General features: G+C 42.5%; 1 protein-coding gene across 1 annotated transcript in view; it reads left to right on the forward strand.

Annotated features, from left to right (window-relative positions):
* The window catches only part of WDR1 (WD repeat domain 1), a 56,902-nt gene extending 38,659 nt beyond the window's left edge, over nucleotides 1-18,243 (forward strand). Inside the window, 7 exon segments of the mRNA XM_018554258.1 lie at nucleotides 1,137-1,224; nucleotides 2,034-2,190; nucleotides 3,395-3,482; nucleotides 6,255-6,365; nucleotides 13,546-13,719; nucleotides 15,248-15,392; nucleotides 17,998-18,243. Of these exon segments, the coding sequence (XP_018409760.1) occupies nucleotides 1,137-1,224; nucleotides 2,034-2,190; nucleotides 3,395-3,482; nucleotides 6,255-6,365; nucleotides 13,546-13,719; nucleotides 15,248-15,392; nucleotides 17,998-18,107 (873 nt within the window). The 3' untranslated portion in view covers nucleotides 18,108-18,243.
* The last annotated feature ends 1,078 nt before the right edge of the window (nucleotides 18,244-19,321 follow it).

Genomic DNA, 19,321 nt, shown 5'->3' on the forward strand with positions numbered 1-19,321 from the left:
CACGCGTATATACGCAATATACAATTTTACTGTTGTGTTGTGTGTGCATGAAGAATCCATTGTGTGACAACTTAAAGAGGAACTCCAGGAATTATAAAAATGAACCCTTGCATTGGGCTACCCCTGCATTGCAAGGATAGACTGCTTCTTTTGGTCTAGGAGCTGGATTAAAGAAGATATACTTACCTGAACCTCAATCCCACCTGGGTGCCAGATCGGTCCCCACAGCCTCTTCTCCCCTGTGCTCTGGTGGTCTAAGCCCCGCTGATGTCAACACATCTAATGCAGGTCTATTCACCTGCAGTAGATGGGAGGACACTGTGGGACATTTCACAGCCAGAACAGTTGGGGAGAGAGGTGAGTGCTGACTGCCGCAGGACTGAGAATCGGGTATCCATCTCCTGTATTCCGGCCCCTAGACAAAAACGAGCAGTTAACTCTTGCAGTGCGGGGGAAGCCCCACTGCAAGAGTTAATTTTCTTAGTAGCCGGAGTTCCTCTATTTTTTAAGTTGAAGGACAGAGGTTCAGCCTTCCACAAACATCTAACATTTTGGGCCCCCAGGAAAGCAAAAACCATTATCTTTTTATTTTACTATATTCCTTAAATAGTTTTTACAATTGCTATTTTCTGTAGTAGAAGATGGATCATAAATTACTCATACAATGAACACTCCTTCCCATACTTCTAGTATATAGGAAAATAGGCTTCTGTTCGCGACCACGTTCGTAGGGGTATGAATGGACTAAACTTATTTACATTGAACCTTGTGGGGAAATTTTGATTCGGTTAACGACCAGAATCGTGAAACAAATTAAGTTCATGAACCGAGGTACCACTGTATAATTATTTATATTACATCAACTCTACATTTCTCTAACCGTTCATTAAAGTCTATGTCCGCATCTCTGCAATGCATGCACACTTTCCCATTTTTGTTCACTTTTAAAATACTTGCAGATCAACAGGTATTGTTCTGTGCAGAAGTGCAGTGTGCTCCTAACTTCCTGTTTGAGCTGACAACACAGAAAGCTGTATGAAAATTTGCATTCTGTGCAGTTGGTATAACCAAATTATGCATTTTGTTTTTGAGGGTTTTTGTTTTCTTTTTGTTAAGGCTATGCTTATTTTTTGCAGGGGCACAGCAAGTCTATCCAGTGCATGACTGTCCACAACCTTGATGGTCGAGCCACAATTTATTCTGGCAGCCATGATGGACATATCAATATCCTTTTCTGTGTATGTTGTTACTTTGTGCTGTTTAGCTTGTACTTGCACATCTCCAATGCTTCTGCTGTTTTTTTACATGGAAGGGGTTAATGCTGTGAGGCTCAATGCTGACATTATTCACTGAGTGAAGTGCCGCATGGACACATCCTGTGCTCTTTTCCACTATTCAGCACCGAGGAAGCATCTCCTGCTTGAAAAGAGTCACATGAAACATCACTCCTCAATCCATCCCTGCTGCCCCATCCCTGCTGCCCAACTACTGTGACTTTAATCACCTCTGGCCATCTGACGGTCACCGACCCTTACCTGCTACCAGCTGTCAGGGTTTCCGGAGTACAAGAGCCCTTGCCTCTTACCCTGAACCTATATATAGGCTCTATGTGTGTGATTAGTCTAAATCCCTTAAAAAAAGATCTGATGGCTGCCGAGCTTGAGCCCTCATTCATGCGTGGAGTAGATGGCTGTAGCATTCTACAGCAGTCTGAAAAAAGAGGTGCTGCTGTCTATAGGTACCTTTTCAGATGAACGACCAGGCTGAGAATCTGACACTGGTTTTCCACATTACATCCAGAATGGATTTTCAGTTTACATTGACATTCAATGCTGAGAGTATAGCAATCGGGAATTAAGTTCGGTGCAGTGTTGCCTTCTGTAATGATGAAATCATATGAACGCTAACCACCACCCTTTTTGATTGCCTATCCATGATAGTTGAATTTATAGTGGACTTTATAGAGAATAAAATCCACCACACTTGCCAGTTCATTTTTATTTGGTTGTGCTTCCCTTAATCATTTTGTGCACATTATTTCGATGCTGCGTCAGGCGAGAATGACACCTTCTCTGGAAAGGGCCACACAAACCAGGTGTCCAGCATGGCCGTGAACAGCTCCAACCAACTTGTCACTTGCAGCATGGACGACACTGTGCGTTACACTGACATCATCAAAAAGGCCTACAGGTGAGCATTGATGATTGCTCCGCTTGAATATGGTGCATGCCTATTCTGAAATTTATTTGTAAGTGTGTTTTACTAGATAAATTCCAGAAGCCCAATTGGGCTAGCACCTGCGTTAACCAAGTCCATCTCACTTATGACAACATAAGCACATGCCTCTTAACTCAACTATCTTATGAAGCAGTCTGTTAGTGCAGTGTCATCCATTTCTGGAGGCTGCCACTATCTGGTTCCTTTTTAAGTGATTCTTTTTTCTGGGAAGTAAAGTCACTGTGTAGGTTTTAGCATAGGGGTACGCAAAAAAAAAAAAAAACTATGTACGATGAGTGCTTCTCACTCGTTATCTCCTTCTATGACAATTTACATGGCCTGGTCCTCAACTAGTGATCTCAATCAATACTTGGAATGGGTGCCATCATTTGTTTTTACCAAAAGGAAAAGTGCAGTGAATTGTAGCAACTACTTTAGCTGGCCATACACTATGTGAATTCTGGTCGGTTCTTCACAAACCGGCTGAAATTCGCACAGTGGGTGCCGCTGTTGGTGTCCTTCGGGCCATAATCCCTCAATAAACCAATAGAAGGTTCTGGTCGCAAAATCCTCGAACGCTGCTTAGCAGCCAATCAGCCACTGTACGGCGGCTGCTGTCAGAATACAGAGGAAACAGCGGGGGATTCTTCCATCAGCGCTTGTAAGTGTTGATGGCAGAATCTGTACTATTTTTTTTTTTTTTTCGTTCAGCCTGCGGGTCTGTATGGCCAGCTTTTAGAATTCATCTTTCAGTGAGCAAATTCCAGTTACCTAAAATAATGCATCTTTGGGATACAGCACTTTGCATTTGTTTATTGAATGAGACAGGATGTGGCCACTTCCTCCATGGGCTCTGTAAAATCACAATGGAGGGTATCCTTAGCACTGTATTAGCTTAACCTGTTTTAGAAAAGGAACAATCTGCCAATGACTATTCAATGATCTTTGGGTAAGAGGTGTGCACGATACATGCCCCATCTGTGGGGCTGATTCATAAATGCTGGAGGAAAGAATTGAAAACAAAAGGTTTTGCCTTCCAATTTGGTAAAAAAATAAATTCAGATTGGTTGCTGCCAGTTTTCTCTAAAGTCATATATTTTTTTTTCTCTAGTTTCTCTCAATCTATCAAAATTTTGTACGTTGTATATCTAATGTTTTAACTTTTCTGTCCTTTTAGTCCTCAGGATGCCGTAAAGTTGGATGTCCAACCAAAGGACGTTGCGGTGGGATCTAATGGATACGCTGTATTAGTCAGCAGTAGCCAGGTACATAGTGGTCAGTTATGTGTGTTGCTCTGTGCACTGCACAGAGCAACAATGCACTGTAAGTGGAGAGTGGTTTTACCAGAGTACACAATACTACACACTAGGCTCAATACGTTTTTATAATTGTTTGCTATAACAACCATTTTCGACAATACAAATTTGAAAATAACGGTGATATGGCTGAAAAGTTTTGTTATGGGAAACCGCACGTTCGTTGGGGAACCAATCGTTCTAGATATACATTAGAATTTCTATTAGCACCGACAGGACAAGTATCCCAGATTTCTGGATTTCATCAGGTGACTGCAGAATCCTTTCTTGTATGGGCCTTTTTATAAAAAACAAAAACCCAACAAACATATAGTGCCACCACTGGGACATGATCCTGAAAGGATTTAGTCACGTGTTTATGGTTTACAGTTGGTTTAATTTGCATTCACGCTTAAGATGATTACAATGTTCTGTCAGTTGATTTATAGTTAACCATATTGCTAAAGTCAACATCCTAAGGGCACTTGCACATGACTGCCTGTGGATGTACAACAAATATTCTGGTGTATTTCTGCTGCCAGGGAGCCACAGGTGCTACATGTAGCCTCCCATAGAGGTTAATGGCTGTATATGGGTATATGCTGGACTTTTATAACCCCGGGTGCTTATGGGTACACAACCACTAACACAGACTGTAATGACTAATGTGAATGTGTTGTGCCATGTTTCTTCACTAGTAAGGTATCTTGGGGTTCATTAGGGATTAGGATGGGAAAAAACGGACAGCTATGTCATGATCTAAAGCTGGCCATATGCAAGTTTGTTTTCCTCATCAGACTAGCTCACTGGCTACAATCACTGTTTGGCCGAGAATTGTTGCATCGGCTGTATTGAAAAAAATTGCTTTTGTCAAAGGGACGTGTTGACGCGGGCCCCACACACCTCGAACTAACGCAGCCAAAATTCAAACTGTGTATGGCCAGCTTAGTGTAGGATTGGAGAATGTTATGACATTTTGGGATGTTGCAGGGCTGAATTTCAGGTAATACCAGTCATCACATCTGGTATACTTGGCACAGATTGTGGTGTCTGTTGGCCTTCCTTGTGCCCATGAAGAGCTGTCCTGTGGGGTTAAGTCTTTTCCCCATAGTTCCATAGTTCTCAGGGTAACGGGAGGACACAAACTAGCGTCCTCCCGTCACCCTAGGCTCAGTATACTGCGAGCTGTAGTTTGCGGTATACTGAGACGCTGAAGCGGATCCCGACAATTGTGCCGGGATCCACCCAGCTGCGTGACTGACAGCTGGCTCTGCCTATCTAGAGGCAGAGCCAGCTGTACCCGCCGCCTCCCCCGTCCGTTCCGCCAGTCAGCGCTGGCGGATCGGAGCGGGGAGGGGGGATCCAGCCACTCCCCTGAGAGCCGTGACAGGATCGAGAGGTGAGCTAACGCCGGTATGTGTTCACTCACCTCCCGATCTACTGAGCCGACCTGTGACAGTCTCATTGTCACAGGTCGGCTAGAACTATGAGGTGAGGGAAAAGCACTCCCCTCATAGTTCTCCAAGTCCTTGGTCTTCATTTCACTACTTTGAACCAACTCAACAAGGGAGCAAAAAAGACATCTTGTGTCTTTTGTTGCTCCCGTTTTTGTGTGTCCCTTTGAAAGAGTCGGGCCCACACATAAGTTTGTCCAAGCAAAACAGATTGGCTGTCACACATCTACTTTGCATGGACTTATTACTTATGGAAATGTGCACAGAAATCAATAAAACTCACTTTGTGTCATTGAATTTTATCTGCCTTATTACCGCTGCTGATGGCTTTAGTGGCTTGGCTTTATTGCTAATAACCGATAATAATAATTACAATAATATAGTAAAAAGTCCTTTTATTTTGCTACTAACTGGTTACATTGTTCATATTCAATAGTGCAATGACAACTGTATTCCCTGATATAGGTGGCGACCAGGAGTATTCTCAAATCTGTGTATGAAATAATCCAGATATGGAATCACAAGTAGTCTCATCAAAAATAACCTTCATGGGACTGTTACAATGATAACCCACAATGTACACATACATACACAGGGGGGAATTTACCAAAACTGGAGCAGACAAAATCTGGAGCAAATTTGCACTGCAACCAATCAGCTGCAGCCTGTTCTTCTTTATGGGAGGACGTGGCCGTACGTTAGCCCGAGCCGCACATCCATGCAGGTGTCAGAACTCGGACGCAGACTAGATGGATCCTGTCTGCGTCTGAGCACGGGCACCCGCCCGCGCAGCTCGGGTGAGCATATGACTACGTATGGCCACGTCCTCCCATAGGGAAGAACAGGCTGCTGCGTGCAATCGCATGCAGCACCTGTCCTTCCCGGGAACGGCCCGATATGGCCGTGCACGCCGCATGGATCTGTAGGGCCCCACACTACACTGTGTTTTAATGAGGCCTGTTGTCAAATTAGATCCACCCTAGTATCATGGACAAATTGGTCATGAGGTCTGTGTTGTAGTGTATATGCCACTTTTATACATAGTGTTGCTTGGTTCCTACACATGATGTGGGCCTTTGGTACTTGAACCAATCCCCCATCTCTGTCAGATTTGGGCATCATTGTGGATGGCCAAATCGGTCGCAAATAAGGCCCTTTTGTAGCCAAGCAGAATTATCCGGAAGCATTTTCTGTCTGCGTATAGACGATTGTAATCAGAATTTTATGGGTAGTTTAGCAAAGATTTGAATTACAATTTTAAGAGATCTGCTTTCCATTTACTTCACAGATTGTCCTCCTGAAAGACAAGAAGAAAGTTTTTGTTGTTGACTCTCTGGATTATGAGCCGGAGTCGGTTGCTGTCCACAAAGGCTCTGGAACAGCTGCTGTTGGTGGAGTGGTAAGCTTCCTGTTATTTTAAAGCACACATTGTCTATATTTAGTCTGATATTCCTACATATATTCAGTCATGTTATGCTAACAATTGTCAGATACATATAACTGAGCTTGTGTACAGTTGATGGCAGAGTAAATGAGCTTGCATGCTTAAATATATGTAAACTAGATTTGTACATGCTGGAATTCACTGCCAGACCAGTACTGTATTTGTGAGCGCACTGCAGGGAGAGGGGGACACTGCAAAGAAAGAAGTACCAACTAGCTCATCAACCTATAGGCAGTACAAATTACATTTGCCAGCACTCCTTTTTACAAGCTAGCTGAAAGTTTTGTCTGGCATTACTTGTTTTTAGTGTTAGAGTGGGCAATGGCTGGAACATCTGTTCAGTTTTCATTTGCGGTTTCTGCAGCCATTTCGAATACTTTTTCCTCTGTTCTTGTGTGGGAAAGTGTGATAACCTCTGTCTTCCCTTACTGTATTCTCCTCCTTTTGTGGACACCAGATGGGAAGTGAGGTGACATTTCCAACACAGGGATACCTATATCAATAAATATCTGGTTATAACCCTTTCCAACTTAAAAAGAAGAAAAAAAAGTTTTGACTCGAGTTGGGATATAAGGATTACTTTTAAAATGAAGTTAAATTTAGAGGCTGGTTGCATATTCTGACAGATATCTGTGAAAGCTGCACAACAGTATCCTGGCGGCTTTGCAGCTGTGGCCATGTAACCTTTAAGAGCAGCAAAGCTGGGGTGTATTATGGAGGTAGATTCAGAGAAAAATTTAAAAACCAGGGACTTCTATGCTATCCTTTTTATATTCTTTTATATTGAGGATATCTCTTACAGGAGCATCAGGAGTCTTGCTCTCAAGAACTTGATTGTAGTAAGGGATTCTGTAAATAAATAACATTTTCCTTTACAAATGCAATTTGCGGCAGAATCCATGGAAATGTGGATTGTGTGGATGAGTCCTAATATATTTGAGCATTCTGCGCCAATGTCCTTTTAGATATTTCCTGAACTCTGTGAAGTTTATTTGAAAGAGCACTACCTGGTTACCCATTCAAAAGATCAGAACTGCAGGCTTAATCATAGTGGCATCTGTACCTCTTTTGCCCCACTTTGCAAATACATGTTTTCAAATCATGATGCGTATCAATATAATGAAGCATAATTTAAGGTTATGTTGGTAAGATGTATGGGGTGTCTGTATAGAGCAACGCTTATCAAACCTGTCCTCGGGTCTCATCAGGGCACCAGGTTTCTTTCTCATCCATTGAGGGACATACGAAGTCTTTAACCTTTCGGTTATACGGCCACCTACCGGAGGACAGGGCACTGGCAAACAAAAACAAATGTAGGCTACCTCAGGATAACCCCTCCTATTACCAGCATCAAGGAAGAATCTCCCATGTGCTGTTCCTGCCTAAAAAAAGCCTCATGAAACTTCAATCTTTTCCTGCTGCCCGCCTACAATGACTTTGGTCACCTCTGTTCATCTGACCCTCACCTGCTAACAGCTGTCTGGGTGTTGTTACTATACCATGCTTTACTACCATGCAATTGCAACATCTCTGTGGGCAGTCACACTTTATCATTTGCCCCCCAGTATACATTCTACTAATGGTTCCAGTGCTGCTTGCATTACACTCCTTCTGACATCATGTTATATTCTGATATATCTGTCCTCTGGTCCTGGAGACTGTTCATGCTTGGAGTCCTCCTTGACTTCATTGGGTTTGCCTGGGCCTTCTCCCTCAGATTAGGTTTTTACCACAGTCATGCAAAATGTTACGGCCCAAATTGCCCCATTACCAGGTGACTCAGCCTTGGCATTTTCTGAGCCATTGGCCACAGATACCTTGCCTGATTGTAAGTCGCTCCAGTCCTTGAATTTGAGTTTGCCCATGAGAAGTTGCAATCTACTATGCTATGACTCATATTAAAGGAGACTATTTGAGTTGTTCTTGATGCAATGCGCACCATTTCAAAACTATAGTATCAGCCCGTTTCTACCAATGCTGTTTCCAGTCTTGGGTCATTTTAAACTCCTAATGGTTGTAAAAACATTCCCTTTGCACCCACTTTTCTCTGTGGAGAATGGAACCATCGTGACAAGTAGTTGTATGCCCTCTTATAATCCTTGTATTCACTTTGTGCAGAATTGGACTTTTCCCACTGTGGTTCTGGCAGTGTCTATCTTAACAGGGTGTTAAATATTCAGGTAGAGAATGTACCTGTCTTTAATTAACCACCTTCCATCCATGGCCGTTTGTGAACGGCCGGACGGGAGTCTGCTAGGAGCGGGAGGGCGTCTTAAGATGTCCTGCCCCTCCCCCCCTCTCGTGTGCGGCGCTCAGCGCGCACACGAGGGAAAACTGAGCATGTAAACAGCCAGCGATGGCTGTTTGCATACAAGCGATCGCTTGCAGGAGCTGCGTACCTATGTCCTGCCGTCTCCTCGCCGCCGGTCCCATAATCCGCTGTGGCCGGTGCGGCTGGGACCGACAAGGCGGCACTCTAAGGCCCGGTTCACACCTGGGCGTTTTGTAGTGCGTACAAACGCTCTGCAAAACGCTCAAACACCGAAATCCCATTATTTCCTATGGGCATGGTTCACACCTGGGCGTATTACAGGCCGTATGAACGCGCTACAAAACGTCCTACGCCCAAAGAAGTACAGGAGCTTCTTTGCGGCATTTTTGTTGCGCGTTTTTTTATTGGGATACGTATGTAGCCCTTGGAAACGCGTGTTGTCGCACAGTTTTTTTACCGTGAATCGCGGTAAAACGCGCGACAAACATGCATATTCGATACGCCTAGGTGTGAACCCAGCCTTACAGCAGATCAAATGGAGATCATTACTCGATCTCCCTTTGATCTCTTTTCCTGTCCCCGAATGCAGGAAGTGATGTATATTGCAGAACACCGGAGAGAGCTGATGAAGCAGATCTCTGCTTCATCAGTTTCTCTGGGGGTCCCTAGGTGACATCAGAGGTCTTGGAGACCCCTGATGTCTCCATAAAGAGGACCTGTTTGGTGAACTGGCTATTACATAGGGGATTTTGAAGTCCCCTATGTGATAGCAATAAAGTTAAGTCTAAAAAAAATAATAATTAGAGCATTAAAAAAATAAAGATAAAAAAAAATATTCACAAATAATAATAATAAAAACAAATAATAAAAAAAATAACACAACATTTTTTGTAAAGTCCCCCTCCCCCCACATACACACGCAAACATGTGTCGGGTGCGCCTATGTACGAAAACGACGATTGCGCCCATTATGCAGCACATGTTACATATCGCCGCGAACGTCGCAATGAAAGCCCCGTCTTTTATATTGTACCAAATAATTGGGGTGGTAATAAATGTTTCATAACATTTTATAGGGAAACCTTGTTGTTGTTTTTTCAAATACTTTTTTTGTTTTATAGTAAAAAATAAAAACCCCAGTGGTGATTTAAATACCACCAAAAGAAAGCTCTATCTGTCCCCAAAAAATGGTATGAAATTCATTTCAGTACAGCGTTGCATGACGGAATAAATGTCAGTCAAAGTACCGCAGCGCTGAATACTGCAAAATGGCCTGGCCAGGAAGGGGGTGAAACAGCCCGGTCAGCAAGTGGTTAAGGACCTAACAAATAAGTGTTTAGAAGGCCTTTCTAGAGCTCTGCTCTCACTGGCAGGCACTGCCCTTCATCCCATCCTGGCTTTGATTTTTTTCAAACAATATCCGAATAGTCAAAAGCCTTTAAAAGGGATCTAACCACTACCAAGGTTCATCCCTCACTTAAAGATCGTGTGGAACAGATGACGGTAGCGTTATATTTCAGCTATGATAGTTTGCTAGAAGCATCCCATCTTGTTTCTTGCATATACCTAAAATGCTGGAATGCTGAACCCTTGTGTTTAAAGGAGAACTATGGGGTTAAGGCTTTTCCCCATAGTTCTCAGGGTAACGGGAGGACACAAACTAGCGTCCTCCCGTCACACTAGGCTCAGTATACGGCGAGCTGTAGCTCGCGGTATTCTGAGACGCCGCAGTATACTGCGAGCAGCTGCTCGCGGTTTACTGAGACGCTGAAGCGGATCCCGGCAATTATGCCGGGATCCGCCCAGCTGCGTGACTGACAGCTGGCTCAGCCTATCTAGAGGCAGAGCAAGCTATACCCGCCCCCTCCCCCGTCTGTTCCGCCAGTCAGCGCTGGGGGAATCCAGCCCCTCCCCTGTCACGGTAGAGAGCTGTGACAGGATCGAGAGGTGAGCGAACTCCGGTATGTGTTCGCTCACCTCCTGAGCCGACCTGTGACAGTCTCATTGTCACAGGTCGCCTAGAACTATGAGGTGAGTGAAAAGCACTTACCTCATAGTTCTCCTTTAAGTGTGTGTTGTGCGCTGTTAAATATTTTTTTGTTTCTTCAATTCCACAACCCCCATAGCTTGGCTCACCCCTCCACCAATAAGGTCTGGCGTTTTAAGGTCTGCAAAATCCTCAAACAAGCATTCCCCTGCATCAATGTGCCCCCCACACACACGCTTTCCAGAGTGGTGGGAGGGTGGAGTTTGGTAACCTTTTGTGGATGCTCAAACAGCTTGCATCTCAGCCGTTTGGGTGCGGGAGGTGGTATCAAAGTAGAGTTTCGCTCCCTGCCTCCTCCTCAGTATCCATCTTCAACCTTCCTATGTCACTGCACAGTTTTAGCAGATCCCCCCCCCTTATCATTGCCCTGTGGCAGAACAGGTCAAGGGGTTTCCGTTCCCAAGCCCAAAGGCGGCATTCAACCCATTCTGACTATCAAATCTGTAAATGTCCAAAAAAATCCACATGTAATTACCAATTTTGTCATCCCCCTTCCTTGACCGGGGAGACTTTTATGTGGCTTATGTAGACATCAGAGATGCTTACAACTCCCCATCTTTCTAGCACGTTAGGTATTCTTATGCTTTGCTGTGGGGCCCCAGCACTAACAGTTTGTGGGCCTACCCTTTGGCCTCTCATCTGCACCTCCAGGTATTCATTAAGGTGCTGACCCAAGTACCAGCCCTGCTTCATTCTCTTGGACTCTTTATTGTGGGATACTTAAATGACCTCCTGTCAAGTGAACAGTTGCTGTGGGCTCCATCTGACAACATGATGCTGACCATCCAGACCCAGCAATCATTCTGATAAATCCTGGATCTTCAGAAATCATCCCTGCAACCAACTCCTTGTTTGGAGTATGTGGGTCTAGTCCTGAACACAGCATAGGCCAGAATGCCCTAGGTCTGATAGTGGCCTCTTTTCAAGGCATTTGCGCTTTTTCACTCAAGACCTGTACAATGCAACATTCTGTCATCATGGGACAGTCTGGTTTATCTATTGCCAAGGACCAGGTTGTCTCATGGAATCCATGCCAGCTTCAGGCATAAGGTATGTAAGGCAGCTCTTTACGCTTTGGCCAATCCCCAGTTCTCCGTTTTCTTGTGCCTGTAAACGTTTGCTGTGTTGCCCACCCCTCAGGTGGATTGCTTTTGGCTGTCCAAAAGGTTAAAGATTTCCTGTTTTCCCTCAATGGATGAGAAAGAAAATTGGATTGTTGTACTTTGTACTGTAAAATCCTTTTCCCTAGGTCCGTTGAAGTACACAAGTCCTAACCCTCTGTGTTCATGATCAGGCTCTCAGAACGGCTTTGATACAAAACTAAGGCATGCTGGTAGTAGGAGGGGTTATGTTGGGCTGGCCTAAAGGTTTTTTTTTGTTTTGTTTTTTAGTGTCCAGTCCTTCTGTAGGCAGCAGTAGAACCCGAATGTTTAAGAATTCTGTGACCCTCAATGGGCTACAGAAAAAAAAAAATATGGCGAGTACACACACCCTATTTTTGTGCCTCTCCCCACAAGATCTTGGGGATACCTAGCTACCTTGTTCAATTAACGTGAATACCAAGTTATTTATGTTTGTTTTTAAATATGTTGGAAAAGGACTGAAACCTTTGTTGGGTGTTTACTGCTACCTGGGGTTCGGTTACGGAGATTTCCCCCTCGCACACTGTAGTGACAATTTTTTCACTAGACAGGAAGTGAGGAAAGTTTTCCAACAGCAACACAAACAAATATAAATGCAAAGGGTTTTTGCATTCCTGTACAAGGCTATAGGTATGCAAAACCAGCTAAAAGCAGGTCAGGAGAAGGGCAACTGCAGGTCGCATGCATCTCTCAGTACATTCTGAATGATCTCAGAAGCATTGAAACTGATTCCATCAACACAAGCCCAAAGCCCAGCAACACAGACCCTAAGTGAGAGGAAATCTCTCTAATGGATCGTCTGTTAACAGTATCAACCCAGAGAGGGGTTTAATCCCTTCCCACCCTGTCTTTCTTTAAAATATAAAATAAAGGTTTTTAGTTTTTGATGGACTTACACTTTATTAGGCTGCCTGTGTTTCTGGAAGACATCCTGTCATGTGGTAGAGCAGTTTTTATGTTACTGTAACTTGAGGAATTTTTTGGCCGCTAGTTAGTGACCCCTAAAATAGCTTCCAATATTAAAAGAGACCATTACATCTTATTAGATTGATACTATGATTAAAAGCATTTTGGTTTATAGTCTGGTACTCTGTAAGATGAGTTTGCTAAAATAATGATTGAACCACTAGATGGCATAGTAGGTTAATATTTGTATTCCTTCCTCTGGTAATGTGTAGAAGTAAGCACAATTGTAGTTCTATCTGCGTGCTATCATTCGTCAGTAATTGTAATGATCTTTACAAATTGTGTTGGTCATTTACCTCTTAAGTGGTCGTCGTTATTGCTACATTACTTCTCACAGCAGCTGGTTTCCCTCTCGTCTTAGTAACAGTTTATGCCAGCTGCCAATAATGTGGTCAAACTCTTTGTCCTAAATTTGTGGGTAAGCTTCATTAGCTGGGATCAAAGATGGAAAGATGTATTCCAATATAGGTTTGTTGTTTAATTGACTTCCACCAATCTACTGATTTTATACAGTTACTTCTGTTACTGCTATACTAGTGGTAGGAGTCTTAAGTTGAGGGCTGTTTGAGGGATAGAACTGGGGTGTAGGTTGGATGTATCTGCTCATGCGTGCACCTAAACACCCAGGACAGCTCTAGTCATGAACCTAAAAAGTCATCATTTTCTGATCTCTGTCTGTACCACTTTTTATTTTTTTACCTTTTTTAGGATGGCGACATCCACTTGTATTCCATTCAAGGGAACACTCTGAAGGATGAGGGGAAGTCTCTGTCAGTTAAGGCTGTGGTAACCAGTCTTGCCTATTCCAATGATGGTGCCTTCCTTGCTGCTACTGACGCCAACCGTGTGGTCACTGTTTTCAGCGTTGCTGATGGATATGCAGTAAGTGAATACTGGAATTAGTCTACCTTTTGTCTTGTGTCATAATTGTTTTGCAAATGAATATGGACAATGATGTAACCCTATATATAACTGGTTTGGCATGAAGCTATATGTATCCTTAGAACCGTTCAAGAACCATTCCTTGTGTACATGCTGCAGTCCCAAGACTGTCAGTTCTAGTAGCCTGGGCCCTGCATGCATATTGCCAAATGTTCTTGATGTGGCCAAAAGATGTTTATGTATTGGCACACCTGAGATGCTCATAGATAGGCAGATCAGTCAGTGGATAGTTAAACATCTGCTCGTTCATGTTGTGTTGTCAGCCTTGATGCCAGTCTTTTTGTTTGAGCAAACAATCACGGTCTGTCGAACAATTATACATGTTTATGAAAAGGTATTTTATAGATTTTCTAACCACCATCTCATATCTATGACTAGCTCAGTTATATCCCTTTATCTTTTATATTGTTCTTTAATTTACATCAACTGCAGATTTATATTACATGATTCTAATCCCTTACCAGGTAGTCTAAACAGTAGCAACAAATTATCCACCTCATTTGATCCTTTTAACACATTTTCAGATAACACTGCCAGGTTACTAGAGCATGGCTACATGGAGGAGGCGGGGGTGTTGGCGATATTACTCCCAGATGCATAAAATCACCGTTTCATGTGCTATTATTTTAAACACACACAGGGGATGTAGAGTTTGTTTATAATTTATATTAAAAAAAAAAAAAATAGCCTTACAACCCTTCCTGCCATAAACTATCCTCGAAACTCCCCATCCTAGCTGCTTTCTTCATTTTAAATACAACTGCAGCAGAAATCCCTTTTCACCGCTAGCTGAGCCCTCTTAGATTTTGAGTCAAAGAATCAGTCTTTAAAGTAATGTGAACACACAAACTGAAAACACATTGTAACAGTCAATATTTCCAAACCATACCATTAAAGTGATACTAAACTCAATTTAAATCTTAAAAATGTATTCAAGTACCTTAACTATTACCAAAAATGTATCTTATTTGTGTATCACTCGGCTGTAGATCCTCAAATCATCTCTGATCGGTGGGATGTGAACTCACAACCTCTGTTCTCCTTCCTCCCGCCCCCATGGGGAACGGGTGGTGGCGATGTGTGATGTCACTTAGGGCTGGAGGTGATACGGAATGTCTTCTGTGATTATGTGGAAAGTTCGATAATCAGGATTTTCAGAGTACTGAGCTGTAGACTACAATTTCCTGCATTCCCTTTTCAGTGGAAGAAAGTTATTTTATGTCCTATAGTACCCTTACTGACCTATGTTTCCCATAGTAGGTGAGTGGGCAGTGTGTAAGGACACACACAGGGGGGAACTACATGCCCTGCCTGTGCTCTGCAGTTTTAACAGGGAAGGCTGGGGTCTTGGCACCTAAACTGACTGCATTATAATGCTAACCTTTAAGTCCCCTTTTATTGTACAAGCAAACAAGTATTCCGAAGAAGAACCTGTAACCAACAAACATTGTTTTGCCTCTATTAACAGGAGAAGGACAAGTTCTATGGACACCATGCCAAAGTAGTGTGTGTTGCTTGGTCACCGGACAATGAACATTTTGCCACTGGAGGAATGGATATGATGGTCTTTGTTTGGACTCTGAGTGATGCAGATAAACGTATTAAGATGCCAGGTATGTGTCATGTCTCCATTCTGAATTTAATTTAGGTTGTAAGCCCTCGCGGGCAGGGCCCTCCTTACCATCTTGTCTTGAATTGTATTGTAATTGTAATGTCTTCTATTGTAAAGCGCTGTGCAAACTGTTGGCGCTATATAAATCCTGTATAATAATAACAACAATAATGGTGCTGTGCTGAGAAATTGTCTGGTTGCTCAAAGGTTCACTAGAGGTCCATTGTTAGTTTTTTTCAGTTTATTTCTCGATTTCCAATTGGATTTGCGCCTACGAATTGACCATGTGTTATTTTATTAAATAAGCGTGTCACCATACATTAACCATATTGGCGATTTCTGCTGATTTTTATCAGTGTTTTTTAAATTAAAAAAAATATCAGGCTTACGGAGGTTGTGACTTGCTGTATACATCGTTTTGCAAGTAGAGAATTGGGAGTATACAGTTGTTGTGGAAGATCATAAGGGACCTGGATATACCTGTCATTTAACCACCTCAATTCCGGCCTGTAATACCTGTCTCTATTAACAGGCCATTTTTCACTTTCAGTGTCGTGATAGTTTGACAATTACTCCTCATCATACAACACTGTGCCCAAATGAACTTTATACCATTTAAAAAAAAAAATGTAAACAGCTTTCCTTTAGTGGTATTTAATATTCACGGGGTTTTATTTCTTTATTTTTTACTATTTAAAGACTTACTATTTTTCTCACCATTTTCCGGACCAGAACTGGAATGCAGTGCATTGTGTTTTGCTGTATTTTTACCGTGATTTCGCTGCGTTCTGGAGCTTTTTGAAATTTTTTTAAATGGGTTTTCAGGTTCGGTCCAGTGCGTTTGCATGCATTTGTATATATTTTGATGCAAGTCCATGTGTTTCCAGACCAGACAAAATTAGACCTGCAGTATTCTTTGGTCTGCTCTGGTGTGAACAGAGGCCAGAAATAGTATAAGGATACATTAATATGCGTTTTGGGTCCAGAAACAATCTGGTCTCGAGATGATCTGGATGTGGTGTGAATGGGCCCTTAAAAAAAAAAGTCTGGAAATGCCGGACTGTCAACCAACCTCCTACATAACCACTATTTTTGTAGTCGCCCCCTATTATTTTTTTGCACTTATTTATTTTTGGGAAATTAACAAACATGCTGGTATTGAGGTGGATAAGGTGCGCTTAGCCCTTAAATATCACCCACTAAAGCCAAGTTCAACAACTGGCCAACCAAGTTTGCAGCAGTGTTGGGTTAGAATTTAGATGTTTAACTTAACCACAGATTTAATTGAAGCAACACCAAATATGAAATAAAAAGTTCAGGTTTTGTTTAAAAAACAACAATATACAGGTGAAACTCGAATAATTAGAATATCGTGCAAAAGTCATTGCAGTAAGTGCTGCAAAAGGGGCCCAAACCAAGTACTGAGTACATATGCATGCTTGTACTTTTCAGAGGTCCGATATTGTTCTATGTACTTGTTTTATTGATTGCATGTAGTAATCTACTTTTTTGAGGTTGTGGATTTGGGGTTCTTGGGGTTTTCATGAGCTGTAAGCCATAATCATCACAATTATGACAAATCACGGCTTGAATTATCTTGCTTTGCATGTAATGAGTCTATCTCATATATTAGTTTCACCTTTTAAGTTGCATTAGTGAAATAAATGAACTTTGCACGATATTCTAATCAAGTTTCACCTGTATAGTGGGAAAACTTTAACAAGATAATCATAGACGCCCATTGACAAACTGCTCTTCTAAATGCTAGTTGCCTGGCTGTCGGGTTGATCCTCTTGTTTCTTCAGTTTGATTCAGTGACAGCGAACAAGTGTGCAATTCAAACAAAATGGTAATAAGTCTTCATCTGCATACTTGCTCTGAGTTAGTGACCTAAAATATTAAAGCTCAACTCCATGCAGGTATAAAAGGTACAAAATATTGCAGCTCTGTAATCCTGAATACATTAGAAAATTTATTTTATTTTTTATGCAAGCAGTGTAAGTACCTAAATATGATGGGGTATCAACCTTTTGCACTTTCTGTCCAGCCCAGCCAAAAAGAGGGAGGGGGAAGCAGCACAAGGAGGCGGTCAGGTGTGATTCAATGTAAGGAAGCATGCTGATAGGAGAGACCTAGAGTGAGAGAGAGATGAGCTGATCAGTGTGCCTTTTTTTTTTCCACTGTCCATTGGCAGGATGAGGAAACTTCTACAGAACAAGTTCAGGTACCCTTCTCTGCTAGACAGCGCTGTGCTGTTGGGCAGAGCTGTGTAAATCTCACTATGTTGGCAGGTAAAATATATCTTGTATATGTATCTAATCTGTGTATATAGCTGTATTCTGTGATGTAAGGTCTAAAGCCAGTGTGGCAGCATAACAGCCAGGCAGCTAAATCTGCAGTCTAATGCAAAGTGGTGACAATAGGGCTACATTGCTTTATTGTAGTTCTAAGTTGTTAAAATTAAATTGTTCAAGAAACAGGTGAAAAATTTTAATTTAGAGAAATGTTTTATTCATCTAATCATCACAATTGACTGATAAGAAACTGTTGATTTTCCTTGCACTAAAGGAACTGAAAACCTTTATATTTTTTTTGTCTTTCTTTAGATACCCATCGGCTGCATCACGTGACTGGATTGGCCTGGTTGGATGAGCACACGTTGGCCACTGTTTCCCATGATGCTTGTGTCAAACAATGGACTGTCACTTACAAATGAGCACAGAGCATGGGCCAGCACAGGGATAGCTAGGACTACTGCAATTGGAGATTCTATAAGAAAAATATATATTTCTGTTATATGCTTTTGTGGTTTGCCACATTCTCATTCTTCAAAAAAAGAAAAAAAAAAAAGGTGTCTTATCTATAACAAGTCCTTTCAAAGCTTTAGTCAGTGACCGCTTGCTGGTAAATAGCTCCAATGCATCAGATATTGTGACCAACATTCCAGAGGCAACAGTCAGATCCTCTAGTGCCCAGACTGAGGTTTGGTTCTAATGGAGAGATTGTATATGTGTGTGCTGTAGAACCACATAAGACAGTACATACTGCTCATTTTTCCTGTTACAGAACATTTCTGTATCCACTGTTATGGTGACAAAAGTGGTGATCTATTTTTCAAACTCTGGTGTGCAGCTACTGTGTATTGTTGCTCTGCTTGTCCATAAAACTGTTGCCTCAACAACAAAACAAATCCTCAAGTTAAACGGGGTACCTAAAAAAAAAAAAAAGAAATAAATTTTTTTTATGTAGTTCTCGTCCTGTTGATTTGTTAACTGGGGTCCTGTTTGTTTGGATCGAAATTAAGGGGAATTCTGGTCATCGTCATTGCTCGGTATTGGCCGAGGCCAATGTGGTCCTCCGACCTGGTACAACTTCTAGCAGATGGACCGTAAGCCCTGCCAGACCATCCAAATCCACTGTCCCAATTACTGATTTGCCATACAGCTTCTCATTTGCATAGGTCACATGGCTGTTAAAGCCCAGCTTTTGACAAACCGAGGCACCTGTGTGAGTCTAGGGCAGGGGTAACCAAACTCTGGCCCTCCCAGCTGTGCTGCAACTACACATGTCATGAGGCATTGCAGGACTCTGACAGCCACATGCATGACTCCCAGAGGCATATGCATGATGGCATATGTAGTTTCACCACAGCTGGAGGACCAGAGTTTGCCTAGCCCTGGTCTAGGGGCTTTCACCCAAGAATATTCTCTGTGGGGCAAATCTTCTTTCTGCAGTTGGGTCTGGACAGTGCTTGGCCTTCAGTACCATCAAAGGCCACACCTCTACTCTTTCTAGTCTGTCTCAGAGAATGTTGGCCTCTCACTCCTTTGATTAAGACCTTTTGTGCAGGGGATCTCCCATGTGGTGTCGTCTGTTCCCCTGTGACACTGTAGGGTCTGAATCTGGTTCAATTTGCTTCAGAAGATTTTT

This window comes from Nanorana parkeri, unplaced genomic scaffold, assembly GCF_000935625.1.
Source record: "Nanorana parkeri isolate BGI_ZX_2015 unplaced genomic scaffold, ASM93562v1 scaffold150, whole genome shotgun sequence".
Classification (NCBI taxonomy): Eukaryota; Metazoa; Chordata; class Amphibia; order Anura; family Dicroglossidae; genus Nanorana; species Nanorana parkeri.